A 13,706-nucleotide genomic window follows, 5' to 3' on the forward strand; every position below is an offset into this window, starting at 1 on the left:
GGTTCCTCGAAAGAAAAGCCTCATAGTTGAAGAAAAATTCGTCCTGGTCCGGGACTCGAACCCGGGACCACCGCCTTTCCGGGGCAGCCGCTCTACCATCTGAGCTAACCAGGCGGCTAGCAGATGGCAGGGCGAAGTCGAATTTGTCGACAACACGAAGCAAAGGCAAGAGTTTGACGTAGTAGTTCTGCGGAAACCCGCAAGGTGGAGAGAAGTAATGAATAAAGGGAAAGTCAGACATCCACCCGTTCGTAGCAATTGCTACAAAGGAAACCCATACGGGTTCCTCGAAAGAAAAGCCTCATGGTTGAAGAAAAATTCATCCTGGTCTGGGACTCGAACCCGGGACCACCGCCCTACCGGGGCAGCCGCTCTACCATCTGAGCTAACCAGGCGGCTAGCAGATGGCAGGGCGAAGTCGAATTTGTCGACAACACGAAGCAAAGGCAAGAGTTTGACGTAGTAGTTCTGCGGAAACCCGCAAGGTGGAGAGAAGTATGGGTTTCCTTTGTAGCAATTGCTACGAACGGGTGGATGTCTGACTTTCCCTTTATTCATTACTTCTCTCCACCTTGCGGGTTTCCGCAGAACTACTACGTCAAACTCTTGCCTTTGCTTCGTGTTGTCGACAAATTCGACTTCGCCCTGCCATCTGCTAGCCGCCTGGTTAGCTCAGATGGTAGAGCGGCTGCCTCGGTAAGGCGGTGGTCCCGGGTTCGAGTCCCGGACCAGGACGAATTTTTCTTCAAACCCGTATGGGTTTCTTTTGTAGCAATTGCTACGAACGGGTGGATGTCTGACTTTCCCTTTATTCATTATTTCTCTCCACCTTGCGGGTTTCCGCAGAACTACTACGTCAAACTCTTGCCTTTGCTTCGTGTTGTCGACAAATTCGACTTCGCCCTGCCATCTGCTAGCCGCCTGGTTAGCTCAGATGGTAGAGTGGCTGCCCCGGAAAGGCGGTGGTCCCGGGTTCGAGTCCCGGACCAGGACGAATTTTTCTTCAACTATGAGGCTTTTCTTTCGAGGAACCCGTATGGGTTTCCTTTGTAGCAATTGCTACGAACGGGTGGATGTCTGACTTTCCCTTTATTCATTACTTCTCTCCACCTTGTGGGTTTCCGCAGAACTACTACGTCAAACTCTTGCCTTTGCTTCGTGTTGTCGACAAATTCGACTTCGCCCTGCCATCTGCTAGCCGCCTGGTTAGCTCAGATGGTAGAGCGGTTGCCCCGGAAAGGCGGTGGTCCCGGGTTCGAGTCCCGGACCAGGACGAATTTTTCTTCAACTATGAGGCTTTTCTTTCGAGGAACCCGTATGGGTTTCCTTTGTAGCAATTGCTACGAACGGGTGGATGTCTGACTTTCCCTTTATTCATTACTTCTCTCCACCTTGCGGGTTTCCGCAGAACTACTACGTCAAGCCAGTGCATGCGTGTATGTATATATATATTCTTGGGTCACTGCCCAAAATAAATCAGTTGGAAGTGCCGCCTGTATTGTCTTTATGTGTCTTCCTTTTGTGAGTGTTCAATTGTGGCAAAAAACATGTCTTTTAGCAAGCACCAACTAGGCCAACAAGCAGTTCTGTTGCAACATATTTCTGTAATAGTATCAGTGGGAGATACAACTCGCGCCCAGCTCACCTGTTGGGTGTTTTGTGGCACTGGAGGCATCTTCTTCGCTTGGATCTTCGGTTTCTTCGACTGCTGCTGCGGCTCCAGGGCTCTGGTCTTAGAAGGGGACCGCGACTCCGTCAACGTCTCACGTTCCGAGCTGAACCACCTAGATCTTTGCTTTCACCGGAGTGCTTAGTCATTGCAACCTGGTCTTGGTTGTGCAGGAACGACCAGTTTCTTGGCTGTAGCCTTGAGGTGACGTTTACATTCCTTGGCGCCAGTAGCGTGGGCTTCTCCACAGGCGGCGCATTTCAAGGTGCAGTCATGCCCTTCCGTTGGGTTTTGGGCACGTGTGGCAGACCACTACGTTAGGGGTGGGGCACACATCAGAGCAGTGGCCGGTGCGGTAGCATACTCGGCATACCTGTGTCGTTGCCTTGTAGAGGTAACAGGGCGTCTCCCCTCCATAGTAGTAAACATATTTGGGTGTGTACTCACTGCTGAAGGTACATTCCGCAGTCTTGGTGTCACCCAGCATCCGAGCTGGAAGAATCTCTACCCCTTGAGTCCGTAAACACAAGTGGGCCATCAAATCTTCCGTGGGTGTCTTGGGGTGGATTCCATGAATTACACCACATGAGACTCCGTCCGGAGCTGCCATGTACGCATTCACCTGGTACAGTGTTCCGTTAACGTGGAGGTGGGTCAAGCACCTCACCTGGTCAGCGACTTGCTGGTGAGATATAGAAACAAGTATGATGTTGGAGCCTGGTCTAAGCCTGACCAGGAATTGTCTGTCCGTGACTTGGCCTTGACAGGCTATCACCATGGCTTTGGGAATTTGGTGGTTATATAGTCAAGTTTTTGACAATAAGTCCCTTGAAAGGTCGAAGCACAATCTTAAAATCATTCTTGGGGAGTGGTAGCAACCGGCAACCTTCTAGCGTAGTCCTGGTGCTTGCGAAGTATTCGGCTACTGCTGTTTGGCGGATGGTTGAATAGTGGTCCCGGCTGCGGTCACCGCTTCTCCGCTCGTCAACTTCTTCTGTCGTCGAGTCAGGTTCATTTGTCAATTGAGGTACGGGTCGTTCATTGCTGACATGGCACAGTCAGATGTCGCATTCTGGCTGGTCAAAGCAAATTCCAAGGCCTGCGTCTCTTGGAATTCCATAGAAGTGGGCACGGTACACAGTGCGGTACTCGTAGAGGGCAGGTTCAGGCTCCGGTGAACCCCACTAGTCGGCTGGGAGGCCGCCATATGGCTGCCCATAAGGCTGCTGAAGCGACTGCGTCAGGCTTAGTTAGATCTCGCCTAACCTCGTGTAAGTGCTTTCAGAGCTCAATGCGCCTTGTCCAAACGATGCGAGCAGCATATATGGCGCTTGTAATTGAAGTGGGGATAGAAATGTATTCCAAGCTCTCCACACTTTCCAATTCTGATCAGGATCCATGTGTTTTGCTCTTCATTCTTTAACACTTTAAAGCTGCAGCTTGTCATGTTTCTGAATCAGTAACATTCATCAGTGCGATAACTATCCCATTGTTAATTTTCTGCCTAATTATTCACAGGTGTGCTTAGTTGCGAAAGATTTGTTCTTGCTGCTTACAGGGGCTTGGAATACAGATGTTCTGTACTCTGTGATAGTTTGTAGCCATGACATATTATCATTAGTAACTCGCTTAATCTGTGGGCCGTCACAATACATTTAGCTTCTAACATTCGTGCATGGTTGGTGTAGTTGCCCTCACTCATGCTTTGGCACATTCATTCCAGAGTATGCCGATTCACTTATTCCTGATACGTTGGTGTTGGAGTGGGCGTACGTTTGGGTGAGAGTTGTGGTGGATGTGTGTAGACAATGTGCAAGTAACTTGCTATGCTAGGAAGCAGCGCAACTCTGTCACTGTGTAACGAGCATGTACTCAATCTTGCGGAAATTCCATGGTTGAAGTTCTTTCTTACGAGGTTAGCTATACATGGCTGGCAGATGAGGGAATTTTTTATCCTTGAGGAAAGCCACACATTGCGAAGGGCTGACAGCACAGGCAGTCTAGTCCTTATGTAGTAGCAATGCGTAAACTTGGCCATGCAGATTCATTGCACGCCTTAATAGGCCAGTCACTACTTTTCCTGCCAACTACGGCACATGTCTATCCTCTGCCGTTCCACATATTGCAGCACGAGTGGAGTACAGTGCGTTGGCGAACACACAGTTGCATTTACGACATCTGATCGCACAGTAGCAAGGCAGAAATGGGAAGGGTTTTGTATTCGTGTGCTTTCACTGAGGCAACGTGCGGCATGCCACCGTTAGCGCCCTCTGATTCCTCTAGAGAAAACTCCTCCACAAAAAGGGCCTAAAATGTGAGCCTGTCAGCATTAAATAACCTGGTTGTAAGCGGGTGCTCTTTTCTGTGCCTGTCAATCTTTTCCTCTTTATAGTTCGCATTCTAAATGTCAATAAAAAATTTGAATATGAATAACATACTGTCCAAAAACTGTGTGCTATCATACAGGTCAGGTCCTGTAATGCTCTGGTCAAAGAGAAATGCTGTTTTTGTAGTCTGATTGAGCAATGTTTCTACAAGATATGGTTTGTGAAATGCACCCCATACTTTTCTACGCATATTTAGTGATTAGCACCTTGATAATTGGAAGAAGAGTCTTGGAGCCATTTAGACAGCCTTCTTCAGCTATTATTGTAGTCCACACTAGTTACTGATAAAGGGTAGTGTTTCTGGACAAATAAAAGCAGACAAGTTAAATTATGTTATAAGGAGACAGTCTTTCAGTTGCGCATGCATTCACTGACGTTGGTATTGTGACCAACTCTTTATAGAAAAAAAAAAAAATCACGGCCCAAGCACTCCGTGCGGATGGCTAACCAGCGAAGCGGGAATGCGTGGCCCCAGTGTTTATCACTGGGTTAATCCCGACAGTTTATTAGATGACTGCTTGGTAGGCTGCCGGATCCTTGGTATGCAGTTGCTGCTTGCACTCGGCTGCACGAGCCTGTTTTTGGGCCCGGGCTGCAGCATCGGCATGGCATAGACAAGCTCGTTCCCGGTTCTGCTTGCAGTATTGCTGATCTAAAGCTGCCTGCTCCTCAGGAGTATGTATGACGCGTGGCCTACCCATTTTGGAGTCGGAGAGAAACTGCTGCGCTCACGCTTGGCTGTGATGGAGAGCAACGACGTCACTACTGGCGCAGCCAATCCCGCACCTCTCTTCTTCTTCTGTTTTTTTTTTTTTTTTCCATGTGCATGGGGTTGTGCCGGAGGAGTTTTCAGCGTACAGGCGACAGATGGATGGACGGACAAATTGGCTAGCCATATAAAGCTTTGCTCTAAACATGAAAGCAGCACCAGTGTTTCTATGGGTAGTGCTCGTGCACAATATATTAGGGAGGTTATAGCATTTGTAATCACCTGTGGCAGTTGAAATAACAGTGCATGAAGGTAAATGCCCTTGCACTGGATACCACAGTTGGTGGAATTATGTGCAACATGCTTCAAACGGCTTCAAAGTGAACCCCAACAAAAGTTATTGCATTCTTTTCACCAGGAAAAAAGGGCTTTCTGCAGATCCCACTGTTGAAATATTTGGGCAACGAATACCCGTAAACAAGCAACACAAATTCCTAGGTGTTATACTTGACTCCAGGCTTACATTCATCCCACACAAAATATCTTAAAGCAAAATGTCTTAAAACAATGAAATTACTTAAAATCCTATCCCACACAACATGGGGTAGCGACAGAAAGTGTTTATTGAATCTTTACAGGAGCCTAGTTCGATCACGACTGGACTATGGTGCCGTGGTTTATCACTCTGCCGCCCCGAGCGTGCTAAAAATGTTAGACCCCGTCCACCACATGGGTATCCGCCTGGCCACTGGCGCCTTTAGAACAAGCCCTGTCGAAAGCCTATACGTAGTCAGATGAGTGGTCACTCCATTTTCAGAGAACATACATCAGCTTCACCTACTTTCTTAAAGTGCGTGCTAATAAGGAACATCCGTGTTTCACAACAGTAAACGACTTGACGTGTGAAACACTTTTCCATAACAGACCCACTATGTGACTTCCTTTGTCACTGCGTGTAAGAGAACTTAGTGAAGAAATGGATGTCCCCATACTCGAACATCGCCTAATGGCCTCAGCTAATCTATTACCGCCCTGGGAGTGGCAGGTGATAGAATGTGACGTATCCTTTGTAGAGGCCTCGAAGCACGCTCCTGAGCTTGAAATTGCTATGCATTTCCGTGAGCTTCAATTGAAGCACTCCTGCTCCGAATTTTACACAGACATGTCAAAATCACATGCTGGCGTATCCTACGCTGCTGTTGGTCCCTCTTTTACTCAATCTGATGTGTTGAACCCCCTAACAAGTATCTTCACTACAGAAGTCTATGCAGTACTGTGTGCAGTAAAACATATAAAGAAACTGAAACTTGACAAAGCAATCATATTCTCAGACTCGTTAAGTCTTGTAAAAGCACTCACTTCTTGACGAATCCTGTCTTCAATGAACTCTACTCACACTTATGTAACATCTACTTATCACATAGACATGTAGTAATATGCTGGGTTTCTGGCCATAGAGGAATCGAGGGAAATGTGCTTGCTGACGAGATGGCCAAATCAATAGTATCGCAGGGTATTCTTTCTGTTGCAGTCCCTACCACAGACATGAAGCCTTTCCTCAGGAACAAACTGCGAAGCGACTGGAAACGCTTGTGGGATGCAGAAACGAATAATAAGCTTCACCTAATTAAGCCTAAATTAGGTTTCTGGCAACCAACAACAAAAACACGAAGAACAGACGTCCTGTTCACTAGACTAAAGATGGGACACACATTCAGCACGCATAACTTTCTCCTGACCGGTAACGAGCCTCCAACCTGTGGTAGATGCGGCAACTGGCTTTCCGCCCTCCACGTCTTCGTAGAGTGCCGCGAAGCCGAAAGAGACAGGAGGAAACATTTTCCTTTTGCATACAGCCATCACGTCCCTCTACAGCCATCAGCCATACAGCCATCACGTCTGTAAAAATACTGAAAGATATCTATAGCGGCTCCACAGCCACCGTAGTCCTCCATAAAGAAAGCAACAAAATCCCAATAAAGAAAGGCGTCAGGCAGGGAGATACGATCACTCCAATGCTATTCACAGTGTGTTTACAGGAGGTATTCAGAGACCTGGATTGGGAAGAATTGGGGATAAGAGTTAATGGAGGATACCTTAGTAACTTGCGATTCGCTGATGATATTGCCTTGCTTAGTAACTCAGGGGACCAACTGCAATGCATGCTCACTCACCTGGAGGGGCAAAGCCGAAAGGTGGGTCTAAAAATTAATCTGCAGAAAACTAAAGTAATGTTTAACAGTCTCGCAAGAGAACAGCAGTTTACGACAGGTAGCGAGGCACTGGAAGTGGTAAGGGAATACATCTACTTAGGACAGGTAGTGACTGCGGATACGGATCATGAGACTGAAGTAATCAGAAGAATAAGAATGGGCTGGGGTGCGTTTGGCAGGCATTCTCAGATCATGAACAGCAGGTTGCCATTATCTCTCAAGAGAAAAGTATATAACAGCTGTGTCTTACCAGTACTCACGTACGGGGCAGAAACCTGGAGGCTTACGAAAAGGGTTCTACTTAAATTGAGAATGACGCAATGAGCTATGGAAAGAAGAATGATAGGTGTAACGTTAAGAGATAAGAAAAGAGCAGATTGGGTGAGGGAACAAACATGAGTTAATGATATCTTAGTTGAAATCAAGAAAAAGAAATGGGCATGGGCAGGACATGTAATAAGGAGGGAACATAGCCGATGGTCATTAAGGGTTACGGACTGGATTCCAAGGGAAGGGAAGCGTAGCAGGGGACGGCAGAAAGTTAGGTGGGCGGATGAGATTAAGAAGTTTGCAGGGACAACATGGCCATAATTAGTACATGACCGGGGTAGTTGGAGAAGTAGGGGAGAGGCCTTTGCCCTGCAGTGGGCGTAACCAGGCTGATGATGATGATGATTGTGATGATGATGATGATCACGTCCCTCTGCATCCGTGCATGTTTCTTGGTGTAGAACTGCTTTTTAAGACCAGAGCAGTCCTCGCTTTTTTGAAAGATGTTGTGCTACACGTTACAAGCCTATTAATTCCATAATGCATCCTCTTTCAAGAGGATACCTCTACGATAGTTTTCTTTGTACAGCACATGCCTCTAGGTCCTTGGCTTTCAAGGGCTTTGGTGAGGCAGAAGTGCTCTAGAAAATTTTAGCATCTCACATATTTTGTATATTGTACCATTCTTCTCCCAATGCATTTTAGTGTTCATATTACATGTCAATAATCATTGCCATAATTTTATTATGCGTAGATATTATGCAATTTACTCCAACTCTTTTAGGCCCCTTTACAACCACGTCACATTAATTTCACAGAAACCATCAGACCAGGACGAACTCTGTAACACTAGCATGGCGCTCTTTGGCCATTCCTGGCCCTTGCGCCATTAAACATCAAACATCAATCAATCATCAACATGCTTTGTAGTGCTGCGGGTTTTCTTAATCTGGATATGTTGAATTTGCAGGTGATTGTGTTAATGGCGCTCGCAAATGGAATATCGCAAATTGTGTGTGGGCCTCTAACATTGCACACTGAAACTGCAATCTATGTTGCCCATCAATTAACACAGGTAAGCTTGTTAAAATTTCCCTTTGTTTCTGAGTTGTTCTGAAAGTGGCTGCAGAAATGCATAATGTTGTAGGTACATTGGAACCTCGTTAATTTGAACTTGAGTTTGATTGCAAAATGTTTAGAATAACACTGAGTTCAAAGAAAAGAAAGCCTCTTTAAATATTGTACTTGATAATGTGTGTGGGACAGTGTTCAGTACAGTAGCCAAGTGATTTGGAATTGGCCGGGATGGCCTAAATGTTGCATGAACAGTATTAAATTTTTCAGAAAATAACTTTTCATTACATTAACAGCCAGAAATCCTGGTCACTGCACATGCATGGGGCCTAATCGGCTTGTATTGTGACCACTGTCTTTGCTATTGGTGCGCATAGCTGAAAGTATGGCCTCCAAGTGCAACAAACCTCCATTCCCTGCAACTTGAACAGTCAAGAGCACTTTGCCAGTCATACGATCATTTTTCTTTGCAAGTCATTGTTTCCTGACTTCCTTCTTCAACGAGGCTGGTGTTGGCTTCAGTGCCCATAAGGTGATGACCCTATTGGCTCGCTCTGTTTCTGGAATCGCTGCAGCTACCACACGCGAGAGCAGCTCGAAGAAACGCACACGACACTCTTGTATATACTTTCTATGAACAATGTAGTCATACCTAGCCTTAATACAACACATCAATAAATTTTGTTCTGTGTAAGGTCATGGTGATAATGTTGAAGACACCAGGTCCAGAATTCTGACATCAGCTGTAGCGCAGAATTAAAATGCCTTACATTTCCCAACGTTTGTACTTGTTAGTCGTCAAGCATACGTCTTCAGGCTTAAGTCATTGCAATTTTAAACTGAACTGCCCTCTCATTGCCTAGAAACAGCATAACTGCCTCAGAGGTGCAGTTCCTGAGCCAATCTACATCTATAAATTTTGGCCCCGGTCACAGCTTTTGGGCCATTTATGTGCTACAGTTGTGCTGCACTTTGGTGAGAGTGCAGGTGTCAAAGTTGTGTTTTGTATTGTTTTGACAGGCCAAGTTTAATTCTTCCCCTCAAGAGGGCGGCACTGTACTCCTTGAGTGTGTGGGAGCTGGCTGCCATATACCAAAGCTGCAGTGATACCTGCCATTTTATGACAACTTCTACAAAGTGGGAACTGGTGTCATTTGAGGATCCTTGTGCAAGAATAATATGGGAAGTAAATATTATTTGGCATTGCCCTGTTGGCGATATCTTTGTATATGAAGTTTATGGAGTGTACAATTTAATTGGCAGCTGTTTATTTTTTACAAAAGTGTGTTCATCACTTACTATGTTTTACAAAGGATGGGGAACATTACTATTTGATTATGCTTGCTTTCTTTAAATATTGCACATTGGACCACGGATAATTATTTATAGTGCAGAATCATGTTGATAATTGCTGGTTCCGAGAATTCTTATATTGACTAAATGAGAACTGAGGTATATCTTGAACAGTATTTATTGGTTCTTTGAGACCACAAAAACGGGCCCTGCTATGATAGATGAAGTGCGTTAAGTATGGGACGCTGTTAGAGTAATGTGCCGCACCTGTTCTGCTGCTGCCACATAGTTCGCACCCTCCTGAAAGTGGGCCCTTCCCACCAGGCGCATTCTGTGCTGTGGTTGTGATGGTGATTCCTACAAACGGGTAAGCTTCACTCACGGCCGTATGCCTTATCACGTTGCGGAGGTAAGAAAGCCCATGGAATATATACAGTGTGTCCCAGCTAACTTTAACCAGAGTTAAAAAATATGCGAATGCCACGTAGCTGGAGAGAACCAAGGTAATGTTGCTTGCCATCACTTGGAGATACTCTTAATTGTTTCTTTCAGTCTGCCTAATTAGATAATTAGCCTTAATTAATGAATCACCTTCTCAAATATTGCTACTAGATGAAAAGTGTCAATGAGAAAAATTGTAGAACGACATGAAAATCTCCGGATACAGCTTTCTGTTGCTCAATATGTGCTACATAAAAGTGTTTTTATGAGCGTGAAAGAAGCGTGCAAATGCACAAAAAATTGCAGCGCGACTGGCCATGTGAGGCACTTTGCGTGTATTTGCGGGCTTCTTTCACACTCAGAAAAAACACTTCTATGTAGCATGTATTGAGCAACAGAAAGCTGTATGGGGAGTTTTTCATGCTGCTCTACAATTTTCTACTTGACATTTTTCATCTAATTGAAATATTTACCTGCCGCGGTTGCTTAGTGGCTATGGTGTCGGGCTGCTAAGCACGATGTCGCAGGATCGGATCCCGGCCCTAGTGGCCGCATTTCAATGTGGACGAAATGCGAAAACAATACCATCACCAGCGACAGCAAGCAGGCCATCGGCAATTCATCCGCGGTAGAATTTCCAAACAGGCGTACCATGTCCTCACACGACGCCCCCTTAGCGGCTTGAAAACCCTCGTGTGGACCCCCGCTCACGCAGCTGTGCCCGGCAACGCGTCGGCTCACAGTTTGGCTCGAGATGTCGTGCGCCGAGCCTCGTCCGCGGATGCGGATGGCGTGAATGAGTAGGAGAGACACGAGGAACCCTGCGAGACCTATCATGAAATAGCCCATAGGTATCGCTTGAGGCGTCGCGCGCTCCCACCACCGGCCAAGCAACTCGATAAAACGCAAGCGGTCGCGTTTCGGCGACTGCAAACAAACACATACCCACACCCAAAGTACATTAACAAAATCACAGGGGGCAAGGAAAGTGACCAATGTAGGCTCTGTTCAGAAACAGGAACACTCACACACATAATGTGGGAATGCACCTTGCTCCCGTTCTCTCATCCCCCCGTCAGCAGCGAGACTGGCTGGACAACCTGGCTCAGTTCCGGGGACATCGACCGACAGCTTGAACTGGTGGACTGGGCAGAGAAGGCCAAGCAAGCCCAGGGCCTTACTTGAGCTCGATCCCTCACCCACGTCCCCCTTTGCCCTTCCCCCTTTCAATAAGTGTATCACCACCACCATGCGAAAACACTCGTGTATCTAGGTTTAGGTGCACGTTAAAGGAACCCCAGGTGGTCCAAATTTCCGGAGTCCCCCACTAAGGTGTGGCTCATAATGAGATTGCAGTTTTGCCGCGTAAAACCTCATTATTTAATTGTCTAATTATATTTAAAAGTCTACTTAATTAAGACAAATTATATAATTAGGCAGAATGAAACAAATAATTTTAGTATCTCCAAGCGGAGGCGAGCATTACACTGGTTTTGTCCAGCTATGTTGCATTTGCATATTTTTAAACTCTGGCTAAAGTTAGCTGGGACACCCTGTATATCTTTAAGCATGGAAACAAGAAAAATTACCAACTTTCAGTGCAAATCTATATGTCCTTCTTTATATTAGTAAAGTGTGTACATATCAAAGGGCATTTTGTGGGTCGGAAAAAACAAGGAAAATACTTGGTGAGGCGAACATAAGAAAGCAGCGATGTGACAGGATGAGTAGAGGGAGGCAAATGAAGAGCATGACTTTGAAGCTTTATTAATTGATGTGAAGCATTATTAGAATTGATCTCTGGGTTTTCGTGTTTGTTCATCCAGCGAGACAGCCTTAATTGCATAATATTTATAATAATAAGCAATTATGTGTATGGTGGTAGCTATTCAACCCCGAGTGCAGCAGCCCAGTGTTGTACCTATTATGCCACAGGTTCCTGCATAGATTGGCATAATAAAAATTTACCAGTTCTCTCATCCAGGTCGGCATCGCATAGCAACACTTGTAAAAGTGACAGCACGCCAGCTGCTTCAAGCAGGTATACTTCAGTGGTGCGTTTCGGTGTTTCCTCATTCTCTCAACACTGATGTACCATGCCTTGTACTCCAGGTGCCATTAGGCATTCTTTCAATTGCAGCCTCCGCACTGCACCTGCAAGGCCAGTTGTAGGCAGGTGTTCGTAGACATGCACGCACCGCTGGTCCAGCACCACATGTGTGTGTGTGTGTGCAGGTGTTTCCCTGGTGCTGTACTGATGTGTGTCATACTCAAGGTGGTGTTCTGCTGAGCATGGCTTTGGCGAACTTCAAGTCACAATCATGCTGTATAAACTTGGGTGCTTAAAGGGTAATTTTGCTGCTGCTGACCCAGAAAAACTTGCAGAAGAACAGCCTTTCTTGGGGTGTTCGTTTGTGTGATCGTGTGCACGTACATGAGAGCGTTCTCGTGATCTGAAAGAATTTACCAGCCTGCTTCTCTTGACCCCTTAGCAAGTACCAGCACTGTAAGTGATGTTCACAGAAATTGAAAATTACCTATAACATCTCATCACATGCATTGTGTGGCAAACACTTGACATCGACATAGATCCTCACATTGCAAGGGATCTGCATAAGCATGCATTATTTAAAACTTGCCTTGAACATAAGCAGCTAACTTCGAACAGCAGAGACTGACAAGCAACGCATTGCTTTTAGATGACCGTCATGGAAGGTTTGAAAACCAACGAGCAAATCTTTTTCATTAACAAAATTAATTTTTTGTTGTCTCATAAATTAGTAAAATAAAAGAAGCCCAAATTTGCAAAGTTCACGAAATAATATGAGAGTTGGCAGGTATTTAGCAGAGCACTTTATGTTTCAGCCGTTACATCACATAGTTTTTGCAGAACCAGTCTCTGGAATCTCACAGGATACACCATTGTTCCCTGATGCTCCTGCAACTTTCATTGCATTTTGAATAAGACAAGGAAAATTTTAGCAGTACAGACATGAGAGAGAGAGAATAAACGTTCCTTGTTGGTCCCAAATGTGTGGGCTCTGAGTCGTTATTTCCTTTAAAGGGCCCCTCACCAGGTCTGGCCATTTTGAGCTGACAAGCTCGGAGCATGCATTACATGATAACGATCGTTTCTGCAAGGTATTACATAGCTACGCGCCGCAGAAAGATCTGAAATTCTAAACCGAACGCAGTTTTTTCTTCTCGTGACCACCGTGCTTCAAGCCGGAGGGTGACGTACTCGTATGCCTGCGCCTACGTACTGGTGTCCGCAGTGTGACGTCGCTCGTGGTGCCACGTCACTTCGATATTTATTCAAGACATCGGTTATCTGTGCGATCGGTTGCTTGAATTGACGAATTTAAGTTTAGAGAAATAATAAAACAAATGGAACGTCTGCGTGTTTTTGTTTTACTTTACACGGAAGCAAGAGAGATGGGGGGGGGGGGGGGGTACTTCCGCTTCGTCTGCTTGTTCCCATAGTCGTGCGGTCACGTGCGCAAGTACCGAAACTATGCCATTTTTTACCGTGCTCCAGCGCGTGATCATGCTCTGCGATCCGCTTGTTCTACCTCAGTATTCGTCTAGCTCTTATTATACCGCTAGTCATGTTTCCTTGTGCATAGCGCGCAAAATCGTGCGCTGCACGA

General features: G+C 45.8%; 1 protein-coding gene and 2 non-coding genes across 8 annotated transcripts in view; 2 read left to right on the top strand and 1 right to left on the bottom strand.

Moving 5' to 3' along the window:
* Rtca (RNA 3'-terminal phosphate cyclase) overlaps nucleotides 1-13,453 on the top strand; it is a 303,555-nt gene extending 290,102 nt beyond the window's left edge. Inside the window, exons 19-21 of one of the 6 annotated variants that reach the window (XR_008614321.2) lie at nucleotides 8,219-8,323; nucleotides 11,136-12,110; nucleotides 12,197-13,453. Coding sequence is in view for 5 of the 6 variants with exons in the window: in XM_055075591.2 (XP_054931566.1) it covers nucleotides 8,219-8,323; nucleotides 8,700-8,810 (216 nt within the window). In the remaining variant the exon portion in view is untranslated. Of the gene's footprint in view, nucleotides 1-8,218; nucleotides 8,324-8,699; nucleotides 9,277-9,342; nucleotides 9,541-11,135 lie in introns of those variants that run through there. The other 5 variants (XM_055075593.2, XM_055075591.2, XM_055075594.2 and 2 more) reach the window with 5 other exon arrangements.
* On the bottom strand, nucleotides 40-114 carry TRNAS-GGA (transfer RNA serine (anticodon GGA)). Its single transcript has one exon. It is a non-coding gene; the product is annotated as a tRNA-Ser (tRNA).
* On the top strand, nucleotides 662-736 carry TRNAT-GGU (transfer RNA threonine (anticodon GGU)). The gene has a single exon. It is a non-coding gene; the product is annotated as a tRNA-Thr (tRNA).
* Nucleotides 13,454-13,706: the final 253 nt, after the last annotated feature.

Source organism: Dermacentor andersoni, chromosome 11 (assembly GCF_023375885.2).
Source record: "Dermacentor andersoni chromosome 11, qqDerAnde1_hic_scaffold, whole genome shotgun sequence".
Taxonomy (NCBI): domain Eukaryota; kingdom Metazoa; phylum Arthropoda; class Arachnida; order Ixodida; family Ixodidae; genus Dermacentor; species Dermacentor andersoni.